The sequence below is a fragment of the Salvelinus alpinus genome, chromosome 7 (assembly GCF_045679555.1).
Source record: "Salvelinus alpinus chromosome 7, SLU_Salpinus.1, whole genome shotgun sequence".
NCBI lineage: Eukaryota > Metazoa > Chordata > Actinopteri > Salmoniformes > Salmonidae > Salvelinus > Salvelinus alpinus.
In genome coordinates, this window is record NC_092092.1 from 9,829,190 (window position 1) to 9,856,923 (window position 27,734).

The 27,734-nt window shown below is 46.4% G+C and overlaps 2 protein-coding genes across 4 annotated transcripts in view; one reads left to right on the forward strand and one right to left on the reverse strand.

Moving 5' to 3' along the window:
* The window catches only part of LOC139580400 (caskin-2-like), an 89,429-nt gene extending 69,414 nt beyond the window's left edge, over positions 1 to 20,015 (forward strand). For 2 of the 3 annotated variants that reach the window (XM_071409032.1, XM_071409030.1), the window contains 9 exons: positions 1,047 to 1,178; positions 2,983 to 3,101; positions 3,265 to 3,349; positions 8,410 to 8,495; positions 8,720 to 8,830; positions 10,229 to 10,330; positions 12,228 to 12,366; positions 12,607 to 14,866; positions 14,946 to 20,015. In XM_071409032.1, the coding sequence (XP_071265133.1) occupies positions 1,047 to 1,178; positions 2,983 to 3,101; positions 3,265 to 3,349; positions 8,410 to 8,495; positions 8,720 to 8,830; positions 10,229 to 10,330; positions 12,228 to 12,366; positions 12,607 to 14,866; positions 14,946 to 15,042 (3,131 nt within the window). In that variant the 3' untranslated portion in view covers positions 15,043 to 20,015. The remainder of the gene's footprint in view (positions 1 to 1,046; positions 1,179 to 2,982; positions 3,102 to 3,264; positions 3,350 to 8,409; positions 8,496 to 8,719; positions 8,831 to 10,228; positions 10,331 to 12,227; positions 12,367 to 12,606; positions 14,867 to 14,945) is intronic. The other variant, XM_071409031.1, reaches the window with a different exon arrangement.
* A 268-nt stretch (positions 20,016 to 20,283) lies between these two features.
* The window catches only part of LOC139580401 (Na(+)/H(+) exchange regulatory cofactor NHE-RF1-like), a 38,089-nt gene continuing 30,638 nt past the window's right edge, over positions 20,284 to 27,734 (reverse strand). The window contains exons 4-6 of the mRNA XM_071409034.1: positions 23,989 to 24,038; positions 22,149 to 22,259; positions 20,284 to 21,743 (exon numbers count right to left, since the gene is read on the reverse strand). Of these exons, the coding sequence (XP_071265135.1) occupies positions 21,591 to 21,743; positions 22,149 to 22,259; positions 23,989 to 24,038 (314 nt within the window). The 3' untranslated portion in view covers positions 20,284 to 21,590. The remainder of the gene's footprint in view (positions 21,744 to 22,148; positions 22,260 to 23,988; positions 24,039 to 27,734) is intronic.

Consider the following 27,734-nt stretch of genomic DNA (forward strand, 5'->3'; position numbering starts at 1 on the left):
GGAATGAAAGCTCTCTGTGTGGGAATGAAAGCTCTCTGTGTGGGAATGAAAGCTCTCTGTGTGGGAATGAAAACTCTCTCTCTGTGTGGGAATGAAAGCTCTCTGTGTGGGAATGAACTCTCTCTGTGTGGGAATGAACTCTCTCTCTCTGTGTGGGAATGAACTCTCTCTCTCTCTGTTGGAATGAAAGCTCTCTCTCTGTGTTGGAATGAACTCTCTCTCTCTGTGTGGGAATGAAGGCTCTCTCTCTGTGTGGGAATGAAAGCTTTCTCTCTGTGTGGGAATGAACTCTCTCTCTCTGTGTGGGAATGAACGCTCTCTCTCTGTGTGGGAATGAACGCTCTCTCTCTGTGTGGGAATGAAAGCTTTCTCTCTGTGTGGGAATGAAAGCTCTCTCTGTGTGGGAATGAAAGCTCTCTGTGTGGGAATGAAAGCTCTCTTTCTGTGTGGGAATGAAAGCTCTCTCTGTGTGTGGGAATGAAAGCTCTCTCTGTGTGTGGGAATGAAGGCTCTCTCTCTGTGTGGGAATGAAGGCTCTCTCTCTGTGTGGGAATGAAGGCTCTCTCTCTGTGTGGGAATGAAGGCTCTCTCTCTGTGTGGGAATGAAGGCTCTCTCTCTGTGTGGGAATGAAGGCTCTCTCTCTGTGTGGGAATGAAGGCTCTCTCTCTGTGTGGGAATGAAGGCTCTCTTTCTGTGTGGGAATGAAAGCTCTCTCTCTGTGTGGGAATGAAAGCTCTCTCTCTGTGTGGGAATGAAAGCTCTCTCTCTCTGTGTGGGAATGAAAGCTCTCTCTCTGTGTGGGAATGAAAGCTCTCTCTCTCTCTGTGGGAATGAAAACTCTTGCAGAACTGCTCTGCTACCACCATTTTGTCACATTTAATCGCTAGCTATTACATAAGGAGGTTGGAGATTCGGCTTTATGAAGTTGTTTACCTAAAGGGGTAGGATGCATCTCGTAGGTGGGACCTGAGACTTAAGTTCTAAAACAGACACACACACCTTCCCCATCCTTTACGCTGTGTGTGTTTCTGCTTCTGGCCTGCAGGGGGTTCTGTCTCATGTCAGGTCTCGTTACCAAGCCAACGGCAGCAGCCCTTCCTGTCAAGAGCTCCTCCCACCAGTATTGGCTCCGCCCCCCATATTGAGGACTCCTACGCCTTGTACAATGACCACGCAGGTACACACACACACACACACACACACACACACACACACACACTTCCTCTATGAAGTTACTTACAGATGCTCTCGACTAATACTACCTGTCCAGTCAATGTCTTGGGAACAACGTGGCTTCTAATTTATTGGGGCCCTGATGACCCCCCCACCAATGCCCAGACCCCCTACTCCATACCCGCCTTAGTCCTGCTGAGAGTTACCCTGGCCTAGGGTCCTCTGACCCCACTACCCACCTGGCCCCCACTCCTCAGCACACCTCCACCAGACCAGGCTTACTGTGTGTGTGTTTGTTAGGTACCTGTACACCTGGCAGTCTCCCTACAGCCCCAGCTAATCCAGCTAGCCCCTGTGAGGAGATATGGGTCCTCAGGAGCTCTCCCACTGGTACGAGTGTGTACCCAGCTAATCCAGCTAGCCCCTGTGAGGAGATATGGGTCCTCAGGAGCTCTCCCACTGGTACGAGTGTGTACCCAGCTAATCCAGCTAGCCCCTGTGAGGAGATATGGGTCCTCAGGAGCTCTCCCACTGGTACGAGTGTGTACCCAGCTAATCCAGCTAGCCCCTGTGAGGAGATATGGGTCCTCAGGAGCTCTCCCACTGGTACGAGTGTGTACCCAGCTAATCCAGCTAGCCCCTGTGAGGAGATATGGGTCCTCAGGAGCTCTCCCACTGGTACGAGTGTGTACCCAGCTAATCCAGCTAGCCCCTGTGAGGAGATATGGGTCCTCAGGAGCTCTCCCACTGGTACGAGTGTGTACCCAGCTAATCCAGCTAGCCCCTGTGAGGAGATATGGGTCCTCAGGAGCTCTCCCACTGGTACGAGTGTGTACCCAGCTAATCCAGCTAGCCCCTGTGAGGAGATATGGGTCCTCAGGAGCTCTCCCACTGGTACGAGTGTGTACCCAGCTACCCAAACTACCTCCGTGCCCCCCTGTTCACCCACTCCCCTAGATGTACCCCACTACCCCCTCTAAAAGTCCAGATTACTGCCTAGAGAGATGCTGACCTGCCCCCCTCCAAGCGTCCCGTCCAAGTGTCCATTCCCAGCTAATTCCCCGATCTTGATCCAATCTAATACTGTAAACTGCTCGACTGATCCTCTCTCCTTCTGGCTTCTCCACTCCTCTCCCCCTCCATCCCTTGAGAGGGTTGTGGCAGAGCCCATGGAAGCAAACTTTGCCACTATGTTGAACTCCCTCCCGCTCTCTTCTCACGCTCCCTCTCTCTCTCTCTGTCCCTCTGTCTCTCTCTCTGTCCCTCTGTCTCTCTCTCTGTCCCTCTGTCTCTATCTCTCTCTGTCCCTCTGTCTCTCTCTCTGTCCCTCTGTCTCTATCTCTCTCTGTCCCTCTGTCTCTCTCTCTCTCTGTCCCTCTGTCTCTCTCTCTGTCCCCCTCTGTCCCTCTCTCTCTCTGTCCCTCTGTCTCTCTCTCTCTCTCTGTCCCTCTGTCTCTCTCTCTGTCCCTCTGTCTCTCTCTCTCTCTCTCTCTCTCTCTCTCTCTCTCTCTCTGTCCCTCTGTCTCTCTCTCTGTCCCTCTGTCTCTCTCTCTCTCTGTCTCTCTCTCTCTCTCTCTCTGTCCCTCTGTCTCTCTCTCTGTCCCTCTGTCCCTCTCTCTCTCTGTCCCTCTGTCTCTCTCTCTCTCTCTCTGTCCCTCTGTCTCTCTCTCTCTCTGTCCCTCTGTCTCTCTCTCTCTCTCTCTGTCTCTCTCTCTCTCTCTCTGTCCCTCTGTCTCTCTCTCTGTCCCTCTGTCTCTCTCTCTCTCTCTCTCTCTGTCTCTCTCTCTTTCTCCTCATTGTCCATCTAGCAGGAGACAGGAACAGTGTTGGCAGTGTGGGCAGCAGTGCAGGTAGTGTGGGCAGCAGTCGTAGTGCTGGCAGCGGGCAGAGCTCAGAGAACGGCTTCGGACAGAATGGGACACACAAGGTGAGTAACCTGGCAGTTATCATTGAAATGTTCTAGATATCATCATCTTAAGTAAAGATTGCACTTGGTTTCAGGAAAATAAAGATAGACAGTATGTCCACTTTGTTTCACGGTCATATGGACCACAAACAGCTGAACAAGGTATCCCTCTTCCTGTGTGTAGCTGGCTCCCTCTGCTGGTGAGTCCAGAGAACAGCAGTTCCTCCCTGCAGGACCAGACCCCAGCAAACAACCTGATGGACATACAGGTCTCTTACCTTGTACACTACTTACCCTTCAGCTCTACCCCCTTCTCTTCTGTTACCCTTCAGCTCTACCCTCTTCTCTTCTGTTACCCTTCAGCTCTACCCCCTTCTCTTCTGTTCCCATTCAGCTCTACCCCCTTCTCTTCTGTTACCCTTCAGCTCTACCCCCTTCTCTTCTGTTACCCTTCAGCTCTACCCCCTTCTCTTCTGTTACCCTTCAGCTCTACCCCCTTCTCTTCTGTTACCCTTCAGCTCTACCCCCTTCTCTTCTGTTACCCTTCAGCTCTACCCCCTTCTCTTCTGTTCCCATTCAGCTCTACCCCCTTCTCTTCTGTTACCCTTCAGCTCTACCCCCTTCTCTTCTGTTACCCTTCAGCTCTACCCCCTTCTCTTCTGTTACCCTTCAGCTCTACCCCATTCTCTTCTGTTACCCTTCAGCTCTACCCCCTTCTCTTCTGTTACCCTTCAGCTCTACCCCCTTCTCTTCTGTTACCCTTCAGCTCTACCCTCTTCTCTTCTGTTACCCTTCAGCTCTACCCCCTTCTCTTCTGTTACCCTTCAGCTCTACCCTCTTCTCTTCTGTTACCCTTCAGCTCTACCCTCTTCTCTTCTGTTACCCTTCAGCTCTACCCCCTTCTCTTCTGTTACCCTTCAGCTCTACCCCCTTCTCTTCTGTTACCCTTCAGCTCTACCCCCTTCTCTTCTGTTACCCTTCAGCTCTACCCTCTTCTCTTCTGTTACCCTTCAGCTCTACCCCCTTCTCTTCTGTTACCCTTCAGCTCTACCCCCTTCTCTTCTGTTACCCTTCAGCTCTACCCTCTTCTCTTCTGTTACCCTTCAGCTCTACCCCCTTCTCTTCTGTTACCCTTCAGCTCTACCCTCTTCTCTTCTGTTACCCTTCAGCTCTACCCCCTTCTCTTCTGTTACCCTTTAGCTCTACCCCTTCTCTTCTGTTACCCTTCAGCTCTACCCCCTTCTCTTCTGTTACCCTTCAGATCTACCCCCTTCTCTTCTGTTACCCTTCAGCTCTACCCCCTTCTCTTCTGTTACCCTTCAGCTCTACCCCCTTCACCTCTGTTACCCTTCAGCCCCCCCATTTTCAAATATATACTCTGCCCTACCAACCCCAGACACATTATCTTGAAATAATGTCCGTAATTTTCAGTAGATGTATGTTTGTCTGTTAAACGAGCTGTATTCAGTCTGAGGTCAGACTGACAGAGTATTTCACCTGTCCTCCTAGCCCAGACCAGGCCAATCAATCAATCAATCAAATGTATTTATAAAGTCCTTTTTACATCAGCAGATGTCACAAAGTGCTGTACAGAAAGCCAGCCTAAAACCCCAAACAGAAAGCAATGCAGATGTAGAAGCACGGTGGCTAGGAAAAACTCCCTAGAAAGGGCAAAACCTAGGAAGAAACCTAGAGAGGAACCAGGCTCTGAGGGGTGGCCAGTCCTCTTCTGGCTGTGCCGGGTGGAGATTATAACAGAACACGTCCAAGATGTTCAAACGTTCATAGAGTAGCTATCTACAGCCACAGTGCAGAGGGCAAATGAGAGGGAGAGAAAGAAATACAGCTACTTACCTCACTACATCAACAATACAGAAACCAGCTTTCTGCACAGCAACGTACCTCTCCACAAACCAGTATAGACACTATAAACCAACTCACCTCACTACATCAACAATACAGAAACCAGCTTTCTGCACAGCAAACGTACCTCTCCACAAACCAGTATAGACACTATAAACCAACTCACCTCACTACATCAACAATACAGAAACCAGCTTTCTGCACAGCAACGTACCTCTCCACAAACCAGTATAGACACTATAAACCAACTCACCTCACTGCAAAACATAAGAGTCCCAGATGGCACCCTAGTCCCTTAATAGGGCCAAAAGTAGTGCCCTTATATATATATATATAAGGGCACTAAAATAAAATACTTTTATTTTTTTATTTTTATTTTTTATTCTTTTTCCATAAAAATGAATGTCCTTTATTTAACCAGGTAGGCCAGTTGAGAACAAGTTCTCATTTAGAACTGCGACCTGGCCAAGATAGAGCAAAGCAGTGCAACACCAACAACACAGAGTTACACATGGGATAGACAAATGTACAGTCAATAACACAATAGAAAAGTCTACATACAGTGTGTGCAAATGAGGTAGGATAAGGGAGGTAAGGCAATAAATAGGCCATAGTGGCGAAATAATTACAATTTAGCAAATTAACACTGGAGTGATAGATGTGCAGATGATGGTGTGCAAGTAGAAATACTGGTGAGCAAAAAAGTAAATAAAACAATATGGGGATGAGGTAGGTAGTTGGCTAGGCTATTTACAGATGGACTATGTACAGCTGCAGCGATCCATAAGCTGCTCAGATAGCTGATGTTTAAAGTTAGTGAGGGAGATGTGAGTCTCCAGCTTCAGTGATTTTTTGCAATTCGTTCCAGTCATTGGCAGCAGAGAACTGGAAGGAAAGGCGGCCAAAGGAGGTGTTGGCTTTGGTGATGACCAGTGAGATATACCTGCTGGAGCGCGTGCTACGGGTGGGTGTTGTTATGGTGACCAGTGAGCTGAGATAAGGCGGGGCTTTACCTAGCAAAGACTTATAGATGACCTGGAGCCAGTGGGTCTGGCGACGAATATGTAGCGAGGGCCAGCCGACGAGAGCATACTGGTCGCAGTGGTGGGTAGTATATGGGGCTTTGATGACAAAACTGATGCCACTCTGATAGACTGCATCCAGCTTGTTGAGTAGAGTGTTGGAGGCTATTTTGTAAATGACAACGCCAAAATGAGAATCGATAGGATGGTCAGTTTTACGAGGGTATGTTTGGCAGCGTGAGTGAAGGATGCTTTGTTGCGAAATAGGAAGCCGATTCTAGATTTAATTAAATAAATATGGTTCCATTTGGGACACAGACAGAAGCAGCTCTTTATAGAAGCAATAAAAGGGGACAGAGTTAGTCTTTGGTCTCACCAGGGGGTACGGGACAGGACAAGAGGAGAGAGAGAATAGACATGCGGTTATTCTGTCAGCTTACGGTGTTCTGTTGAGGAAGGCCTGAACTAACTACTATCAGCTTCTCTGGAGCTGGGAGAGGGAGGGAGGGGGACAGAAAACATGGAGGGAGAGGGAGAGACTTCAACAGGACAGAGAGATGGTGTGGGTAAGAGAAATGGGAGGAGACAGACAAACATACAGTATGAGAGTGGGAGAGTGGGAGAGAGGGAGATGGGTTAAAAGAGAAGACAGTAGATAATGGAATGCAAGATAAAAAGGGTGCAGAAGAGAGGCAGGTTATGAATCAGAGAGAGAGAGAGGGGTAACACAGTTCTCCTGGCTTTTCCTTGTTATTATCTGCAATCTCTCTAAGTTATTACTCTGTTACTTTAGTGTGATTGTAGTTTTACTGGAGAAGTTTACCATTGTTAAGTTCTGAACAAACGGACGACTAGAAAAAACTCAAACCAACTTTATTCACCAACTGGGTCATACAGCTGCAAAGACAAAGCATGATTACACAAGCACATATATTTACAACCTCCTAATAGTGGGGTTAACTCATTACACATCTAGACAGCCAATATATCTCTGTTGCTAGGCAGGAACTTAATTGGTTCCTCTCACTGGTGTAGTCATGGCCCTGCCTGATGCTAGAACCTTGGTGGGTGTGGAAGTGTATGTGTGTGATAAAGGACTGTAGTAGGAGGGTTGTTGTGGTGGGCCCCTCTGTGTGATAAAGGACTGTAGTAGGAGGGTTGTTGTGGTGGGCCCCTCTGTGTGAGATAGGACTGTAGTAGGAGGGTTGTTGTGGTGGGCCCCTCTGTGTGATAAAGGACTGTAGTAGGAGGGTTGTTGTGGTGGGCCCCTCTGTGTGATAAAGGACTGTAGTAGGAGGGTTGTTGTGGTGGGCCCCTCTGTGTGATAAAGGACTGTAGTAGGAGGGTTGTTGTGGTGGGCCCCTCTGTGTGATAAAGGACTGTAGTAGGAGGGTTGTTGTGGTGGGCCACTGTGTGATAAAGGACTGTAGTAGGAGGGTTGTTGTGGTGGGCCCCTCTGTGTGATAAAGGACTGTAGTAGGAGGGTTGTTGTGGTGGGCCACTCTGGCCCCCCTCCCAGAGGTTTCTTCTCACTTCATCTGTTGACTTGACCTTGAGCCGAATTCCTCGCTCCTCCCTAGTTCCTCAGCTGGCCTGCCTTATCAGAGACTAACTATTGCCCATCATTTCCCTCTTTAGAAACATGGAACAGAATATGGACTTTCTACACTTCCCCTTGTCTCACTCAGTAACTTTCCATACACCACGTCCCTATCTACCCTTCATTGACCCCATCATATAGATTCCTTATACATGTAAAGTCATCAATAAGTTCAAAACCATTTGTCGTTGTTGTTTAATTTTATTTTAAGCACTTTTCAAGACACCCAATGTCACTTCACATACAAGATTAATTGTAATAATAAAATCCCACATTAAAATAAGCAAGTTTAAAAACATAAGGACAGACTAACCAGGGAAAAACCTTTACATGATGCATTTAGTCTGATGAAATCACAGAACGCTGTTTAGGCAGTAGTCTTGTAAACAGATAAAGTTATCATACTGTTTCTCTCTCTCTTCCCTCTCTCTGTCTCTCTCTCTGTCTCTCTGTCTCTCTCTGTCTCTCTGTCTGTCTCTCTGTCTCTGTCTCTCTCTGTGTCTGTATCTCTCTCTCTCTGTCTGTCTCTGCTTTGAGAGTAGAAGCATAAGTGTGTTTTTTGGATGTAAGGTAGATGATTGATGAGGTGTGTACAGAGGGGCCCTATATCCTGTTCCAGACCTCTCTCTCAGGTGCTTTGCTTCACTCTGAAGAGGGATCGGGGGCTCTGACCAAAACCATTGTCCCATGAGAGAGGAGAGAGGCACGCTTCAGTAATCTGACATGGGTCTGCTGACTGGCCCCTCAGATATACAAGACACCTTCACCTCAGTCCTTCCTCATGCTTGCTGTTAGCTGTGAACATTTCATTTGGTAAAGGTTGTAATCTCTCTCTCTCTCCCAGGTGGTCCGAGTCGTCAAGTCAGTGGTGGTACTCGGTTGGGGGAGCAGAGTGGCTTCATGTGTCCAGACATAGTCCTGGTGGGCAGTGTAAGTTGAATATTGTGTGTGTGTGTGTGTGTGTGTGTGTGTGTGTGTGTGTGTGTGTGTGTGTGTGTGTGTGTGTGTGTGTGTGTGTGTGTGTGTGTGTGTGTGTGTGTGTGTGTGTGTGTGTGTGTGTGTGTGTGTGTGTGTGTGTGTGTGTGTGTGTGTGTGCGCGTGCGTCAGTCTGACCGTTCATGTCTGTGTGATAACCCTCTGTTCTCCGTCTATAGGACTCTGAGGCCATCTACCAATGGCTGTGTGAGTTCCAGCTGGAGAGCTACACTCCTAACTTCCTCACAGCAGGATACGATGTACTTACTGTCAGTAGGATGACCCCAGAGGTCAGACGCTGGATTATCATACATTTATTGATTACGCTTAATTGATTGACACATTTGAGAGCAAGTGAGATACTTCTTACGGCTGAAATCCCGTTAACGGGATCGATTTGACAACAGCCAGTGAAAGTGCAGGGCGCCAAATTCAAACAACAGAAATCTCATAATTAATATTCCTCAAACATACCAGTATTATACACCATTTTAAAGATATACTTGTTGTTAATTCCACCACAGTGTCCGATTTCAAAAGGGCTTTACGACAAAAGCACACCAAACGATTATGTTAGGTCAGCACCTAGTCACAGAAAAACACAGCCATTTTTCCAGCAGAAATAGAGAGAAAATAGAGAGAAAATGAATCACTAACCTTTGATGATCTTCATGAGATGGCACTCATAGGACTTCATGTTACACAATACATGTATGTTTTGTTCGATAAAGTTCATATTTATATCCAAAAATCTCAGTTTACATTGGCGCGTTAAGTTCAGAAATGCATTCTCAAACAAACATCCGGTGATATTGCAGAGAGCCACGTCAAATTACAGAAATACTCATCATAAATGTTGATGAAAATACGAGTGTTTAGTTCACAAATCCAAATTCATGAGGCGCAGGCACACTTAGTCCAGACGAAAAGTCAAAAAGTTCCATTACAGTTCGTAGAAACATGTCAAACGATGTATAGAATCAATCTTTAGGATGTTTTTATCATAAATCTTCAATAATATTACAACCAGACAATTCCTTTGTCTTTAGAAATTAAAAGGAACGCAGCTAACTCTCACAGCCGTGCGCATGACTTAGCTCATGGCATTCTGCCAGACCCCTTAGTCAAACAGCTCTTATTCTCTCCCCCTTTACAGTAGAAGCCTGAAAGAAGGTTCTAAAGACTGTTGACATCTAGTGGAAGCCTTAGGAAGTGCAATCGGACCAAATTTACACTGTATCTTGGATCGGCAAAGACTTGAAAACCTACAAACCTCAGATTTCCCACTTCCTGGTTGGATTTTTTCTCTGGTTTTTGCCTGCCATATGAGTTCTGTTATACTCACAGACATCATTCAAACAGTTTTAGAAACCTCAGAGTGTTTTCTATACAAATCTACTAATAATATGCATATCTTAGCTTCTGGGCCTGAGTAACAGGCAGTTTACTCTGGGCACCTTATTCATCCAAGCTACTCAATACTGCCCCCCATCCATAAGAAGTTAACACACACACATCTGTACAGTGTCTCTTTTTGCGGCATTGAGATTTAAAACAAACGTATTCCACATTTACCTCAATTTTTTAGGTCAACAAAATAAATGAGCATGGATAAATGTGTTCTGTAGTAATTTTTCTGATTGATAGCCGAATCGTGGGGTTTCCTAACCTGGTGTATGTCTGTCCAGGACCTGACCGCCATCGGTGTGACCAAACCAGGCCACCGAAAGAAGATCTCCATGGAGATAGGCAACCTGAACATCCCAGAGTGGCTGCCTGACTACATCCCTGTAAGAGACTGTCACATGACCTTTGCACTCTGAACACAGTCTCTGGCTGATGACGACAGGCCTTTGACACTGACAGAGAGAGTTGTGTAGTAGTCTATGTAGTCTGTCGGGTTGTTTCATGTAGAGCTTTACAATCAGCAGGAACTGTCTTTTGTCGTACAACTATTGGTCAACAAGCTCACCGTCACTCTGTCATTCTGTCTTCTCTCTCTGTTCATCTCTTTCTTTCTCTGTCCATCTCTTTCTTTCTCTCTCTGTCCTTCTCTCTGTCCATCTCTCTCTCTTTCTCTCTCTCTCTCTCTCTGTCTGTCTGTGTCTGTCTGTCTGTCTGTCTGTCTGTCTGTCTGTCTGTCTGTCTGTCCCTCTCTCTCTCTCTGTCTGTCCCTCTCTCTCTCTCTGTCTGTCCCTCTCTCTCTCTCTGTCTGTCCCTCTCTCTCTCTGTCCATCTCTCTCTCTCTCTGTCCATCTCTCTCTCTCTCTGTCCATCTCTCTCTCTCTCTGTCCATCTCTCTCTCTCTCTGTCCATCTCTCTCTCTCTCTGTCCATCTCTCTCTCTCTGTCCATCTCTCTCTCTCTCTGTCCATCTCTCTCTCTCTCTGTCCATCTCTCTCTCTCTCTGTCCATCTCTCTCTGTCCATCTCTCTCTCTGTCTCTCTCTGTCTCTGTCCATCTCTCTGTCCATCTCTCTGTCTCTCTCTCTGTCTCTCTCTGTCTCTCTCTGTCTCTCTCTCTCTCGGTGTCTCTCTCTCTCTCTCTGTCTGTCTCTCTCTCTCTGTCTGTCTCTCTGTCTCTCTGTCCGTCTCTCTCTGTCTCTCTCTCTCTCTCTGTCTCTCTCTCTGTCTCTCTGTCTCTCTGTCCATCTCTCTGTCTCTCTCTCTGTCTCTCTCTGTCTCTCTCTGTCTCTCTCTGTCTGTCTCTCTCTGTCTGTCTCTCTCTCTCTGTCTCTCTCTCTCTGTCTGTCTCTCTCTCTCTGTCTGTCTCTCTCTCTCTCTGTCTCTCTCTGTCTCTGTCTCTCTGTCTCTCTGTCTCTCTGTCTCTCTGTCTCTCTCTGTCTTTCAATTCAAGGGCTTTATTGGAATGGGAAACATATGTTAACATTGCCAAAGCAAGTGAAATAGACAATAAAAAATGTATATTAAACATTACACTCACAAAAGTTCCAAAATAAAAGACATTTCAAATGTCTTTGTGTCTATATACAGTGTTGTAAAGATGTGCGAATAGTTAAAGTACAAAAGGGAAAATAAATTAACATAAATGTGGGTTGTATTTACAATGGTGTTCTTCACTGGTTGCCCTTTTCTTGTGGCAACAGGTCACAAATCTTGCTGCTGTGATTGCTGTGCAATCTCTCTGTCCATCTCTATCTCTCTCTGTCCAACTCTCCCTCGCCCTTCCTCTCTCGCTTTCCCTCTCTCGCTGTCCCTCTCCCTTTCCCGCTCTCTCTCTCCTCCCTCCTGCTCTCTCTCTCCTCCCTCCTGCTCTCTCTCTCTCCTCCCTCCTGCTCTCTCTCTCTCCTCCCTCCTGCTCTCTCTCTCTCCACCCTCCTGCTCTCTCTCTCTCCACCCTCCTGCTCTTGCTCTCTCCTCCCTCCTGCTCTCTCTCTCTCCTCCCTCCGGCTCTCTCTCTCTCCTCCCTCCGGCTCTCTCTCTCTCCTCCCTCCTGCTCTCTCTCTCTCTCCTGCTCTCTCTCTCCTCCGGCTCGCTTTCTCTCTCCTCCGGCTCTCTCTCTCGTCGCTCTACTCCCTCTTTCTCTCCTCCCTCTCTCTCTCTCCTCCCTCTGTCCATCTCTCTCTCTCTGTCCATCTCTCTCTCTTCAATTGAATTAAATTCAATAAATGCTTTATTTTAGTTTTTCTCCCTCGCCCTCTCTCCTTCTCGCCCTCTCTCTCTGTCAGTCTGAGCTGTCAGAGTGGTTGAGTGCGATCGGTCTCCCTCAGTACCAGAAGAGACTGTGTGAGAATGGTTATGACACCATCAGCATCGTCAAGGATATCACCTGGGAGGACTTATCAGAGATAGGAATCACCAAGCTGGGTAAGAAATCATCACACTCTTCACATTGCAAGGTCACATTGTTGAGTTGAAGTGCATCTGTGTGTCAGCAGTGTATGTGAGACCTCTTGGACACACCCCCTTTTCAATATGACAGCCTTGCTGTTGACAACCAATCAGCAACCTTTTTAACCACTTGTATACAAAAATAACTGTTCATTAAGTTATTTGTGTTCCTAGCATTTGTGTTCTTGTATCTCTCTCTTTCGCTGTCTCTCTCAGGTCATCAGAAGAAGCTGATGTTAGCCGTGAAGCGTTTATGTGACCTGCATCGTTCTCGTCACCATGCCAACGGCTCCGACACGCTCCGGCATAAACCTACCACGGCCCTGGTGGCTATTGAGCCCCCCGAGATCCCCTACGACTGCTGCCCCCTGACCCCTCACACCCCCAGGACACCCTTCCTCTCCTTCCATGACAGCGAGCTGAGCACAGAGCTACAGAACACCATGATGGGGAGGGCAGCAGGAGGGGGGTTTGGGATGGGTGTGAGGGAGAGCATTAGCCAGGAGAGCATCGGAACGCGCTCCCGCGGATCCGGGAATTCTGGGAAATCTGGGAATTTTACGGGATATTCCCAAGAGCTTCACCAACAGACTCTGGCATCGGCTGGAGTGCACAGTCGCTCGGACGAAAGCTTGGGAGGAGGGGGAGGAGGAGGTGGGAGACAGGGGGGAGGAGGTAGTCCAGGGAGAGACCGTCAGAGACTCACAGAGGTGTGGCCAGACCAGAAGCGCCACCCCCAGCCACCCACTAAACTACCCATCACCCCCCTCACCCCTCCTCTCACCCCCAGCTCGATGCCCCGCTTCGCCTACCCAGCCGTGCCTAGTAAACCCAAACCTTGCAAGCCCCCTGCCCACCCCTTCTCCTCTCCCCCCTCTCCCCAGGCCTCCCCCACACAGAGGGCATTCAACTACCTCCACACCCAGGAAGGAGGCACCTATCTGTGCCAACGTGGTCTACCCAAGCCCCAGGCTGGAGCAATCCCCCTCCCAGGACTAGGCCTCAACACAGAGGCTCTTAAGAAACACACCCAGAGTCTGTCCCGCTACGCCCTGTCAGATGGAGAACCGGAAGACCACGAGTCATCGCTGCAGGAATCCGTTCCTCCGGTGACCATGCCCTCGTACGCAACACTAGGACGCAAACCAGGCTGCGGCCGATCAAATTCCTCCGCCGTCCAACGCCACATCAGCCGGAGCCACTCATTCGCTCGCCGCAAAGGCCCGCCCCCACCGCCACCTAAGAGGATGAGCTCGGTGAGTGGCAGCCAGGCCAGCGAATCAGGAGGAGCGGCAGTAGTGTCAGGGCAGGTGGAGGTGGGAGGGGTGGAGACAGAGAGTGCAGGCAGTGTGAGAAGCATCGCAGCCAGGCTACAAGGGTCCGGGCCCGGGTGCAGCCCCTCTAAGGGGGTAGCGTTACCCTCCCCTCGCACCCCCACCCTCGCCTCCCACAAACCTGTACCCGCTCTGGGGCTGGGAGGACTGAGGAGGATGGGGGGCGAGCGGAGGGATAGAGATGGAGGGATAGAGAGAAGCCCAGAAGAGGAGAGAGTGTGGAAGGATGGTTCAGTATTGGAAAGCTCTACATCACCTCAGAGTAGCTCCAGTGAGAACCTCCCTTTCGCGGAGGAGGGCAACCTCACCATCAAACAGCGGCCCAGGATGGGAGCAGGCTTCCGGTCAGACCCTGAAATCCAACCCCAGGCTTCTCCAGAAGATCCAAAAATGCAGGCCCCAAAGTCCTTGGGGGTCCCTGAGTTCAACCTCAAAGAGTCGGACACCGTCAAACGACGGCGTCAGCCCAAAGACCGGGATACACACACACTGGACGAGATCTTCACCGCCAGCGAAGACGACGGACACACACAGCCACACACACACAGCCGGTCCAACGGCTTCCACACACACACAAACGGAGACAAGCAAGAGGAGGAAGCAGGCGTGAAGTCAGGGAGCTGTTTACAGAGAGCAGAATCGACAGGGAAAGGCCAGAAACCACCCCTGGCCTCCAAACCAACCAGCCCTCCCCTCAAACCTGTCCTCACCCTTATACCAGCCAGTCAACAGAAGACAGTGACAGGCAGCACACAGAACCATATAACAGCCAGTCAAAATACACACACAACCACCTCTATACCAGGCAATCCACAGAAACCAGTAACAGCAACCAAAGCAGGCAGTCCGCAGAGAACAGTAACATACAGGCCAACGAACCAGATGCCTGCTACTGTCTCTGCCTCTACACTTCCCCATCTCAGCTCATCCATAACCTCAGCCCCTACAGCCCAGGCAACCCGCGCTCCATCCTACTGCACCTTGGTGCCTCCAGGCCAGGCAGGGAGAGCAGGAAAGGCCCAGGCTGGTGAGGCCTGCTCGGAGGTGTTGGTTCAGAGGAGGCTGGATGAGACCAACACGTCACTGGAGGCAGCGCTGAAAGTTGTAGAGAGAAAAATGTCTCAGGATGACTGCACTGACGGGTAAGACACACTCACGCATACACACACGTGCAGGCAGACACACAGACACTGTGTTAACACTCTCCTCTTTGTTTCCCAGTGGCAGCAGCCCAGTGAAAGCAGCAGGGAATATCCTGGATGACATTGGCAACATGTTTGATGACCTCGCCGACCAACTGGATGCCATGTTGGATTAAATACCTCCTCTTCACTCAAGGCAACCTGAATAGGACCAGTAGGATTGGGTTGCAAATTGCACCCTCTTCCCTACAGAGCCCTGGTCAAAAGAAGTGCACTATATAGGGAGCCATTTGGGATGCATGGCTAGAATTGATTAGACTGATGCACTGATCTGCATGTTTCATAGGGTGGATGAGAGAAAGTAGGAGCGGGGAGAGGGAGGGAAAGGGCGAAGGGGGGGACAATGGGGTGAAGAGAGCAGTCACAATGTGGAGAACCTCTGACTGCACTTGAAAGAGTGTGGATATCCTAAACACATCGGGACTTGCCTTAACTGGAGCGCATAACCCTGGATCAATGGTTTTGCTTGGCAAAGACAGCACAATAACACAGAACAATTTACTGTGTTTTATAATATAGAGCACGGGTTTATGACATAGAGCACAGGTTTATGACATAGAGCACGGGTTTATGACATAGAGAATGGGTTTATGACATAGGGCACGGGTTTATGACATAGAGCACGGGTTTATGACATAGAGCACGGGTTTATGACATAGAGCACGGGTTTATGACATAGAGCACGGGTTTATGACATAGAGCACGGGTTTATGACATAGAGCACGGGTTTATGACAGAACGAGTGGCTTTGCTACATCTTTGCTCTGAGCCAACCAGAAGGGAATAAGGGTCCATTTTTATTGTACATTTATTGTAAATTATATCATATTCTCATCTTAAACTTTACCCAATTTTATGTTGTGTGTCAATATTCTTAACATGAGACTCTTAAATGTTACTGAAAACTGAGATTTTGTTGTTTTTACGTTGCATTTTTTTGTTTTACAAAGGGAGCACCTATTCTCTTCAAAATATATTATACGTGATGTTAGGAGTAACTATGATAATTAGAAAAGTACTTTGTAAATTATTTTTTTAAAGTTTTATGATAACATGTAATATATTCTGAACAAAAATATAAACGCAACATTTTCAAATAAAATGTTATTTGTCACATGCGGCGAATGGCAATGCGAGTAGTCTGGGTAGCCATTTGATTAGCTGTTCAGGAGTCTTATGGCTTGGGGGTAGAAGCTGTCATGGATCTAGACTTGGCGATCTGGTACCGCTTGCCGTGCGGTAGCAGAGAGAACAGTATGAGTAGGGTGGCTGGAGTCTTTGACAATTTTCAGGGCTTACTCTGACACCATCTGGTATAGAGGTCCTGGATTGCAGGAAGCTTGGCCCCGGTGATGTACTGGGCCATTCGCACTACCCTCTGTAGTGCCTTGTGGTCGGAGGCCGAGCAGTTGCCATACCAGGCACTGATGCAACCCGTCAGGATGCTCTCGATGGTGCAGATGTAGAACCTTTTGAGGATCTGAGGACCCATGCCAAATCTTTTCAGTCTCCTGAGGGGGAATAGGTTTTGTTGTGCCCTCTTCACGACTGTCTTAGTATGCTTGGACCATGTTAGTTTGTTGGTGATGTGGACGCCAAGGAACTTGAAGCTCTCAACCTGCTCCACTACAGCCCCATTGATGAGAATGGGGGTGTGCTCGGTCCTCCTTTTCCTGTAGTCCACAATCATCTTCTTTGTCTTGATCACATTGAGGGAGATGTTGTTGTCATTGCACCACACGGTCAGGTGTCTAACCTCCCTATAGGCTGTCTCATCGTTGTCAGTGATCAGGCCTACCACTGTTGTCATCAGCAAACTTAATGATGGTGTTGGAGTTGTGCCTGGCCGTGCAGTCATTCCTTTTGTCCAGATGTGAAAGGGCAGTGTGGAGTGCCAATAGAGATTGCATCATCTGTGGATCTGTTGGTGTGGTATGCAAATTGGAGTGGGTCTAGGGTTTCTGGGATAATGGTGTTTGTGAGCCATGACCTGCCTTTCAAAGCCTTTCATGGCTACAGACGTGAGTGCTACGGGTCTGTAGTCAGTTAGGCAGGTTAACTTAGTGTTCTTGGCCACAGGGACTATGTTGGTATTACAGACTCGGACAGAGAGAGGTTGAAAATGTCAGTGAAAACACTTGCCAGTTGGTCAGCGCATGCTCGGAGTACAAGTCTTGGTAATCCGTCTGGCCCTGCGGCCTTGTGAATGTTGACCTGTTTAAAGGTCTTACTCACATCAGCTGCGGAGAGCGAGATCACACAGCCGTCTGGAACAGCTGGTGCTCTCATGCATGCTTCAGTGTTACTTGCCTTGAAGCGAGCGTAGAAGTAGTTTAGCTTGTCTGGTAGGCTCGTGTCACTGGGCAGTTCTTGGCTGTGCTTTCGTTTGTAGTCTGTAATGGTTTGCAAGTCCTGCCTCATCCGACAAGCGTCGGAGCCAGTGTAGTATGATTAGATCTTAGTCCTGTATTGACGATTTGCCTGTTTGATGGTTCGTCGGAGGGCAGTTTGGGATTTCTTATAAGCTTACGGGTTAGTCACGCTCCTTGAAAGCGGCAGCTCTCTCTTTAGCTCAGTGCGAATGTTGCCTGCAATACATGACTTCTGGTTTGGGTATGTACGTACAGTCACTGTGGGGACCACGTCCTCGATGCACTTATTGATTAAAGCCAGTGACTGATGTGGTGTACTCCTCAATACCATCGGAAGAATCCCGGAACATATTCCAGTCTGTGCTATCAAAACAGTCCTGTTGTTTAGCATCTGCTTCATCTGACCACCTTTTTATAGACCGAGTCACTGGTGCTTCCTGCTTTAATTTTTGCTTGTAAGCAAGAATCTGGAGGATAAGAATTATGGTCAGATTTGCCAAGTGGAGGGCGAGGGAGAGCTTTGTACGTGTCTCTGTGTGTGGAGTAAAGGTGGTCTAGAATTTTTTTCCCCCTCTGCTTGCACATTTAACATGCTGATAGAAATTATGTAAAACTGATTTTAAGTTTCCCTGCATTAAAGTCCCCGGCCACTAGGAGTGCCGCCTCTGGATGAGCGTTTTCCTGTTTGCTTATGGCGGTATACACCCCTCATTGAGTGCGGTTTTAGTGCCAGCATCAGTCTGTGGTATGTACGAAAAATACAGCTGAAAACTCTCTAAGTAGATAGCGTGGTCTACAGCTTATCATGCAACAATTTCAAAGATTTTTGATTTTTTTGTATTTGTACAAATTGTATTTGTCACATCCGCCGAATTCAACAGGTGTAGACCTTAACGTGAAATGCTTACAGTTCATATAGGGAAATCAGTCAATTGAAATATATTCATTAGGCCCTAATCTATGGATTTCACATGACTGGGCAGGGGTGCAGCCATGGTTGGGCCAATCAGAATGAGTTTTTCTCCACAAAAGGGCTTTATTACAGACATAAATACTCCTCAGTTTCATCAGCTGTCCAGGTGGCTGGTCACAGAAGATCCCGCAGGTGAAGTAGCCAGATGTGGAGGTCCTGGGCTGCGGTTATGAGGCCGGTTGGACGTACTGCTAAATTCTCTAAAATGACAGAGGCAGCTTATGGTAGAGATATGAATTATCTGGCAACCGCTCTGGTGGATATTCCTGCAGTCAACATGTCAATTGCGTGCTTCTTCAAAATTCACACATCTATGGCATTGTGTTGTGTGACAAAACTGCACCTTTTATTGTCGCCAGCACAAGGTGCACCTGTGTAATGATCCTGCTGTTTAATCAGCTTCTTGATATGCCTGTCAGGTGGAGGGATTGTCTTGACAAAGGAGAAATGCTCACTAACTTTTTGTGCATATGGAACATTTTTTAATTTCAGCTCATGAAACAACGACCAACACAGTACATGTTGCATTTATATTTTTGTTCAGTATACTATATTCTTGATTGTTTGTGAAAACATTAAAACATTTCTAAAATATGTATTACATATTAAATTCCATGTATGTTTGTATTTATGTTTAACCAAAGTGGAAATCCAGTGTTTGCCCTCCAAAGAGTTCAAACCAAAATGGGGGGTACTTTGTAAAGCACTATTGTCAAATGAAAGTGCAAGTCTTCAGGTCCAGCTGAGCTGTGGAAGGTGTTAGTGTATGTGACGTGTCAGCTGTGAGGTCAGTGTACACACCAATACATTACAGTAGAACAGGCGTGGATGGTTCTAATCTACTGCATAGCATCAGACTTCTTTGAACCGAACTGTACTACTGTAACCCACTGTAACCCACAGTAAGCCCTGACATAGTAAAAAGCACAATCTGCAACTTTGTTCCCACTTGTTTGGAAAACTGTGGGGTGGATCTTGGCAAATGTAACTGCCATTTTAATTCTGTGGTAACCCCGTGCCACCCCCAAAACCAAACACAAGGGGGCGGAGTTGAGCCCATTTCAGTGACGGTTTCTTGAAGAGAAAGCGGCGTCCGTATGTATTTAACTTTCATGACGATGCACTGTATACATCGACTGACTTTTCGTGTGGAGTTAAAACAAACTTGTATTTCATCCAACAGTTTGTATGCATCTTCTCAATATTGTATTTATATTATCGTTCATAAAACAAAATTCCGTGATTCTCTCGTGTCGCTACTTCTGTTTCACGCACTGTTTTATTACTTTGGTCAGATAGGGATTAGGGTGCCATTTGGGATGTCCCCTATTTAGTGCACCTTTTGACCAGAGTAGTGCTCTAAATAGGGATTAGGGTGCTATTTGGGAATTGTGACGAAAACACAGATACTCGAGCATTAAACAGCCAGTATAGTCAGTACAATACACATCAATACTGTACTTATACCTATAGTTAGTTCACCCAAATTACATATTGGTTTCATTACCCTGTAAAAGGTGAGACTGCAATGCATGCTTTGGTTTTGTTCACCTGACCACTGTCTCCAACTGCTAATTTATGTAATTTGGGTGAACTACTACTCAAACTGTTCGTAAGTACAATATTTTTACGTTGTATTTACAGGAATAGTAAACAGTAAAAAGTGACATTCTCACGTCAGAACATTGTTTGAGATCACCAACTTGCTGATTGGTTTGTTCTAGAGCAGCATTTCCCAAACTGGGTCCTGGGGACCCCAAGGGGTGCATGTTTTGTTTTTTTGCCCAAACACTACATAGTTGATTTGAATCAGCTGTGTAAGACTAAATCCAAACTGTGCACCTCATGGAGTCCCCAGGACCCAGCTTGGGAAACACTGCTCTAAAACACCAGCCCTCGACACACGCCCACCTGCTTACAACATTAAAAAGGAGAATTTATACAAACATTTCTTTCAGACCCCACAGAGTATGCCTTCTCTCACTCACACCTGTTAAAAAAGACAAAAGACATGTTTGATACCACATTTATACCAGTCATCCTCAAGACATTTGACAACTCAGCCCTTGTATCGTACACAGCCAGTAGCTCTCCAGGACCAGAGCCTGATACACTAACACCCTGGACCAGAGCTAACTGACTAGACTAACACCAACTGCCACATATACAGTAGGCTAACACTCCCTTCAACCCAGAGAGATTCTGGAACAGTCTTTAAGACATAAATTACATGGGGAAATTGTATTTTGAGTGTTATGTACAAATCTAGAAGAAACAATTTCATCATCCTTTAATAACAATGAGACATAGGCAGGAAAAAAAAGTTGAATCACAACGATAAAAATACCGTAGGATTTTACAATAGTGGTGATTGAACACCAGTTTGGAAGGTTAACTTTACAGTTAAACAACAGTTTACTTTGGGTTAACATCTAGAACCACATACCTCAGTCCCTTTAACCATAATGTGACCAACAACGATTGTCACATATAGAACAGAGAATCTCATGTATTCTGAATGAGTTCTACAGTCTAAGAATTGACATGTCAACATCTTCAAAAAGATAGGGTAGTAAAACGTCACCACAAAGTAAACCAGCGGTCAGCAATAGAATGATACAAATTCAGTGATATCTGCTAACCCGAACTCTCATTAAGCGATGAATGGTCAGAGGATGGTTTTGTATTGCTAAGAATTCAGATTGTTAGTCATTCATTAAGGGCTGGGTTTCATCCATATCGCAGAAGATCCAGGTTCAAATGTAAAGGTCATTTGCGATTGAGTCGACGTATACAGCGTTTACTGTGAATGCAGGAAAATTCACTAACTTTAAATTGAGAAATAACTTGGATCTTCCACCATACGGATTGAATCCAGCGCTCAGGCAGAAGTACTAAACATGAAAGTCTCTGGAAAGAAGTTTGGATTAATCTTAACTCATCCGAAAAACTCAATCACTCCCAGCTTGCTATTAGCTAGCTCGTGATTCAACAAGGAAGTATAGCAACCAATCAGATTGCAGATAGACTGACAATAAGATTCAACACACCTTCATGATACACACATTCATTTCTTATTTCCATATATCCCATCATCTTTGATTTCTTCATTCTACTAGATGGAAACTATACATTGTTTTTCCATCTTTACATTGTTTCTTATGCAGGAGTGGCGTTAAATAATATTTTTTTAATTGAAAAAAATAAGTGGAAAACCCCTCAATTAGCACATGAAAATCACAAAATATTAACACTGTTCACATCATACATTGTGTGTCTGCTTGAGAGAGAGCGAGAGAAAGGAGGAAGGAAACGTGATTTATAGGTTACTGAAGAGTTCGTTCCTCTTGCTCCAGTCCATGGCAGGGGCCTTCTTGGATGAGCGTTTCTGGTGAGCTCTCTCCTTGGCCTGGGCTAGAGACATGCTGAGGGTGAGGCTCGCATTAGGCTCCTTAACCGGAGGCACCCGGACCTACACAGAGAGAGAGAGAGAGAACATTATGCGTTACTCCATACGCAAAACTGCCACGGGAAACCCCCTCCAGATAGAATATTTACATAAGCAATGGCAAAATGTGTAGAATTGCAGGAAATTTGCTTTAAAACGGCAACATTTTCTCTCAACCTCATAACAAAATTTGTAGAATTGAATTATAAAACTACATGACTGATACTGTTTTCAAAATACCCCTCGAGGCCATAAAGTCATGTAGGATAGCAGGAACCTTGATATGTGAATTATTATAATAAGACTCATATTTTGTATCATATTTATCTTGATGATTAGTGACGACTTATCCTTCCACTTATACTGGGTTTTCAAAACACCCTGCTCACACACACACACACACACACACACACACACACACACACACACCTCTGGTGGAGGGGTGCTGGCAGCAGATGTTGGTAGAGAGGCAGTGGAGGTGGTGCTGGATGTAGATGCACTGACAGACACCTTAGGCTTTACTGCTACCTTACCATCCAGCTGTAGAGATAAGAGACACAAACACACTATAAAACACAGCTTACCTTACTGTTCAACTGTACACACATCAGCTAAACACACAGTACCAGTACGTTGACATCAGGGCCATCACCAGTAGGTGTGATCATCACTGTGGCCACTAGGGGTCGGGATTCACCTTGTGGTACCCTACCTCACAGCAACCTGTGTGATTCTATCAACTGGCTGAGACAGCACACCAACACTGATCACTGTGCAGTCTTTTATTTGCTGCTGAACATTGACACCCATTCTCATTGACGGGGCTGTAGTGGAGCAGGTTGAGAGCTTCAAGTTCCTTGGTGTCCACATCACCAACAAACTAACATTGTCCAAGCACACCAAGACAGTTGTGAAGAGGGCACGACAAAACCTATTCCCCCTCAGGAGACTGAAAAGATTTGTCATGGGTCCTCAAATCCTCAAAAGGTTTTACAGCTACACCATCGAGAGCATCCTGACTGGTTGCATCACTGTCTGGTATGGCAACTGCTCGGCCTCCGACCGCAAGGCACTACAGAGGGTAGTGCAAACGGCCCAGTACATCACTGGGGCCAAGCTTCCTGCCATCCAGGACCTCTATACCAGGCGATGTCAGAGGAAGGCCCTAAAAATTGTCAAAGACTCCAGCCACCCGAGTCAGACTGTTCTCTCTGCAACCGCACGGCAAGTGGTACCGGAGCACCAAGTCTAGGTCCAAGAGGCTTCTAAACAGCTTCTACCCCTCTCTGTTGTCATCTATGCATAGTCACTTTAACTCCACCTACATGTACATATTACCTCGACTAACCGGTGCCCCCTGCACATTGACTCTGTACCGGTACCGCCCTGTATATAGTCTCGCTATTGTTATTTTACTGCTGCTCTTTAATTACTTGTTACTTTTATTTCTTATTCGTATTTTTTAACTGCATTGATGGTTAGGGTCTCGTAAGCATATCATTGTAAGATCTACACCTGTTGTATTCAGCCATTGTGACTAATAAAATGTGATTTTTATTTGATCACCTGCTCAGAGACATTAAAATGCGTATGTTCTCTACTCTCAGCTCTGTCGCCTTGAGTTAGTGGGATAGTCAGATAGTTAGCCATCTCATCTCATTAGCATAATCTCCAGCACGCCTCAGGAATTAGAGGCTCCCAATCCCAGAGAGAGAGAGAGAGAGAGAGAGAGCACACTGGCCCACTGTCCACCACTCTGATCCGACAGTTACCATGGTGACAGGGTCAGCCACGATATCGTCGCTGCCAATCCCCTAGGCTTGTTCCCAGGGTGTCATGGCTTCTTTGTCAGCCAGGGTCAAATCTTAATGTGCATCCCAAATGGCACCCCATTATCTATTAAGTGCACTACTTTTGACTAGAGCCCAATGGGTAAAGGGGACAGGGTGCCATTTTGGGATACAGCGTTAGTGTCACTGCTTTAGATCGGTCTGCTCTCAATGAAGTATGATTATAGTGAGTGGTGCTACCACACCCCCATCTTATCTAGCCAAAGGCTTTTTTAGGTTTCTGATTTACCAATTCAATATTCAAAGCTTTGAGCCAAGCTCTGAATCATGTGAATGTGTAAGGCAGAGCGAGAGAAAGAACATTTGGTCTAGGATGAGTGATTGTTGAGGAAAGTTCTCCAGGAGAACCGCCCTAATCTCTATCCAGGAATGTCCACTTTGGTGATAAGAGCCTGGGAGAAGCACCCCCCCCCCCTCACCTCCTCTTCTTCTTCTGCTCCTCCATTGGACACAGGTTCAGGAAGAGGTCCTAGAGGAAACAGACGAAAAGCCAAATCAGCTGACCGGTTCAGTGGAACAATAGTTGAGTCACCATTGTGGATAAGGAATGGTGATATTAGGAGGATACACACACACACACACACAGAACCGTTCAAAAGTTTGGGGTCAATTAGACATTTTTTGTCCATTAACATCAAATTGATCAGAAATACAGTGTAGACATTGTTAATGTTGTAAATGACTATTGTAGCTGGAAACTGCTTATTTTCTTTATGGAATATCTACATAGGCATACAGAGGCCCATTATCAGCAACCATCACTTTTGTGTTCCAATGGGACGTTGTGTTAGCTAATCCAAGTTGATCATTTTAAAAGGCTAATTGATCATTAGAAAAGCCTTTTGCAATTATGTTAGCACAGCTGAAAACTGTTGTCCTGATTAAAGAAGCAAAAAAACAGGACTTCTTTAAGACTAGTTGAGTATCTGGATTGTCAGCATTTGTGGGTTCGATTACAGACTCAAAATGGCCGGAAACAAAGACCTTTCTTCTGAAACTCGTCAGTCTATTCTTGTTTTGAGAAATGAGGGCAATTACATGCGAGAAATTTCAAAGAAACTGAAGATCTCATACAACGCTGTGTACTACTCCCTTCACAGAACAGCGCAAATTGGCTCTAACCAGAATAGAAAGAGGAGTGGGAGGCCCCGGTGCACAACTGAGCAAGAGGAGTGTCTAGTTTGAGAAACAGACGCCTCACAAGTCCTCAACTGGCAGCTTCATTAAATAGTACCCGCAAAACACGAGTCTCAACGTCAACAGTGAAGGGGCGACTCCGGGATGCTGGCCTTCTAGGCAGAGTTGCAAAGAAAAAGCCATATCTCAGACTGGCCAATAAAAATAAAAGATTAAGATGGGCAAAAGAACACAGACATTGGACAGAGGAACTCTGCCTAGAAGGCCAGCATCCTGGAATCGCCTCTTTACTGTTGACATTGAGACTGGTTGTGTATATGGACACCCCTTCAAATTAGTGAATTCTGCCATTTCAGCCACACCCGTTGCTGGCAGGTGTATAAAATCGAGCACACTGTCATGCAATCTCCATAGACAAACATTGGCAGTAGAATGGCTTTACTGAAGAGCTCAGTGACTTTCAACGTGGCACCGTCATAGGATGCCACCTTTCCAACAAGTCAGTTCGTAAAATTTGTGCCCTGAACTACCGCTCAGCCGCGAAGTGGTAGGCCACACAAGCTCACAGAACGGGACCACCGAGTGCTGAAGCGCGTCGGGCATAAAAATAGTCTGTCCTCGGTTGCAACACTCACTCCAAACTGCTTCTGGAAGCAACGTCAGCACAAAAACTGTTCGTCGGGAGCTTCATGAAAATGAGTTTCCATGGCAAAGCAGCAGCATACAAGCCTAAGATCACCATGCGCTATGCCAAGCGTCAGCTGGAGTGGTGTAAAGCTCGCCGCCATTGGACTCTGGAGCAGTGGAAACACGTTCTCTGGAGTGATGAATCACACTTCACCATCTGGTAGTCCGACGGACGAATCTGGGTGTGGCGGATGCCAGGAGAACGCAACCTGCCAGAATGCATAGTGCCAACTAAAGTTTGGTGGAGGAAGAATAATGCTCTGGGGCTGTTTTTCATGGTTCGGGCTAGACCACTTAGTTCCAGTGAAGGGAAATCTTAACTCTAGAGCATACAATGACATTCTGGACGATTCAGTGGTTCCAACTTCATGGCAACAGTTTGGGGAAGGCCCTTTCCTGTTAACGCATGACAATGCCTCTGTGCACAAAGCGAGATCCATACAGAAATGGTTTTTCGAGATCGGTGTGGAAGAACTTGACTGGCCTGCACAGAGCCCTGACCTGAACACCTTCAGGATGAATTGGAACGCCGAAAACGAGCCAGGCCTAAATCTCCACAACATCAGTGCCCGACCTCACTAATGCTCATGGCTGAATGGAAGCAAATCCCTGCATTAATGTTCCAACATCTAGTGGAAAGCCTTCCCAGAAGAGTGGAGACTGTTATAGCAGCAAAGGGGGAACCAACTCCATATTAATGCCCATGATTTTGGAATGAGATGTTCAACGAGCAGGTGTCCACATACTTTTGGTCATATAGTGTAGTACCTCATTGGAATCACAGTCCTTTTCTGTCCTGTATGATGTCAGTGTTATTGTTGACTAATCAGACTAATTAGTACTGTGGAAATGTAATTAATTTGAATAAAGGGTTTGACTTTAGTGCCTGACTCTTCTGTCCCAGATCTTAAGGGACTTCTGCATCCTCCACACCCCAGCTGTCACCATGAATACTGTTGCTATGACTTCATCTTAAAAGAGAAGGCTATTGGCTTGGTCTAGTTCTGATAGTCCGAGTCGATATTCACGTAATAATATGGGATTCCTGTCGACCACAAATTGGGGAAAACAAAACATTCCTTCCCCGTTGACCCACATTGTAAAAGAGCCACCTTCGTTGTACAGAAATAACAAAACATGCCGAAAAGCTGTTGTTCATATGTTTACACATATGAATCTTACAGTAACCAGGTCAGAAATTCCAAACTACGGTTCGTAATACTCCTATGTATGGAAATAGAGCCAGCGAGAAGAGTCTGTGGCTTCAGGTTATTTGATGTGGGAGAGTGGGGACTCAGTGTCCAAGTAGGCTACATCACATAGCTATGTGTATGGAAAACATTTCACCACAGGTAAGGCATATAAACTTGTTTAGTATAGTCTTGTAATTCTACTCACTTTATTGTCCATTTGTTTGTGTTGTTGGTCTTGGCTACCTTAATGTTCCAGTCAGTAGCTAGCTAGTATATATTTTCTATAGAAAAGCCAACAAAGGCTTTCACTCCTTTTTGATGTGATTTGTGTTGTGCTGTTGGCGGTAGATGCACTTGACTCAGAAGCCCTGCGCACAATGTGTTCCCATTTCATCTGTCTGAAAAGACAAACTGACTACCCAGCGGACTGGGAGATCTGTTGCTAAATCGAAGTGCTGCCTACTGCGCTGGCCAGTCGGATAGCTCAAATCACCATGCCTACAGCTTCCACGACTCCAGCTAAATTTGATACTAGCCCACGTGAGATTTCATAAACTTTTAAAACCTTGACCAGAGAGAAATTGTCAAAGAATACAGCGAAGAGCTGCTGTTTGAGTGAGTTCATGTCTTTATTATTGTATTGAGCACTGTCAACAGTTTTTAGTCAACACTATTATAAAACGTGCTTCTCCCTACTTCCCCTCACACTGCTGCTGCAATGAATGAGTAGCCAAGTCCATCGCGTTTTTATTATTATTAGCAGCTGGTCGTGTCTATTTTTAATATCTAGGAATATTTCAATTTCTCTGGTCATAGGAACAACATGAATTTGTGCATTTGAGGCAGATGCGGTGCGACTCGAGTTTTGCCATCAGGTGGAAGACATGTCCCCTCTCTCTGGTCAGTGTACCAGAGGAAAGGAAGGAGAGAGCAGGGATCGTGAGAGGTGGATCCTCTGCCGCTCTCTCCCTGAGAATAACAACAATATTGGATTTGCTGCACAAATCTCATTCCTACAGAAGTATTTTTATTAGGTTAAATGGTACGTTTAAGTCATGTTTTGAAACAATTCTGAGCGTTAGATCTCAGCTTGCTTTTTGACTACGAAAGTGACCTTGACTCAGAAAAGATTGGTGACCTCTACAATA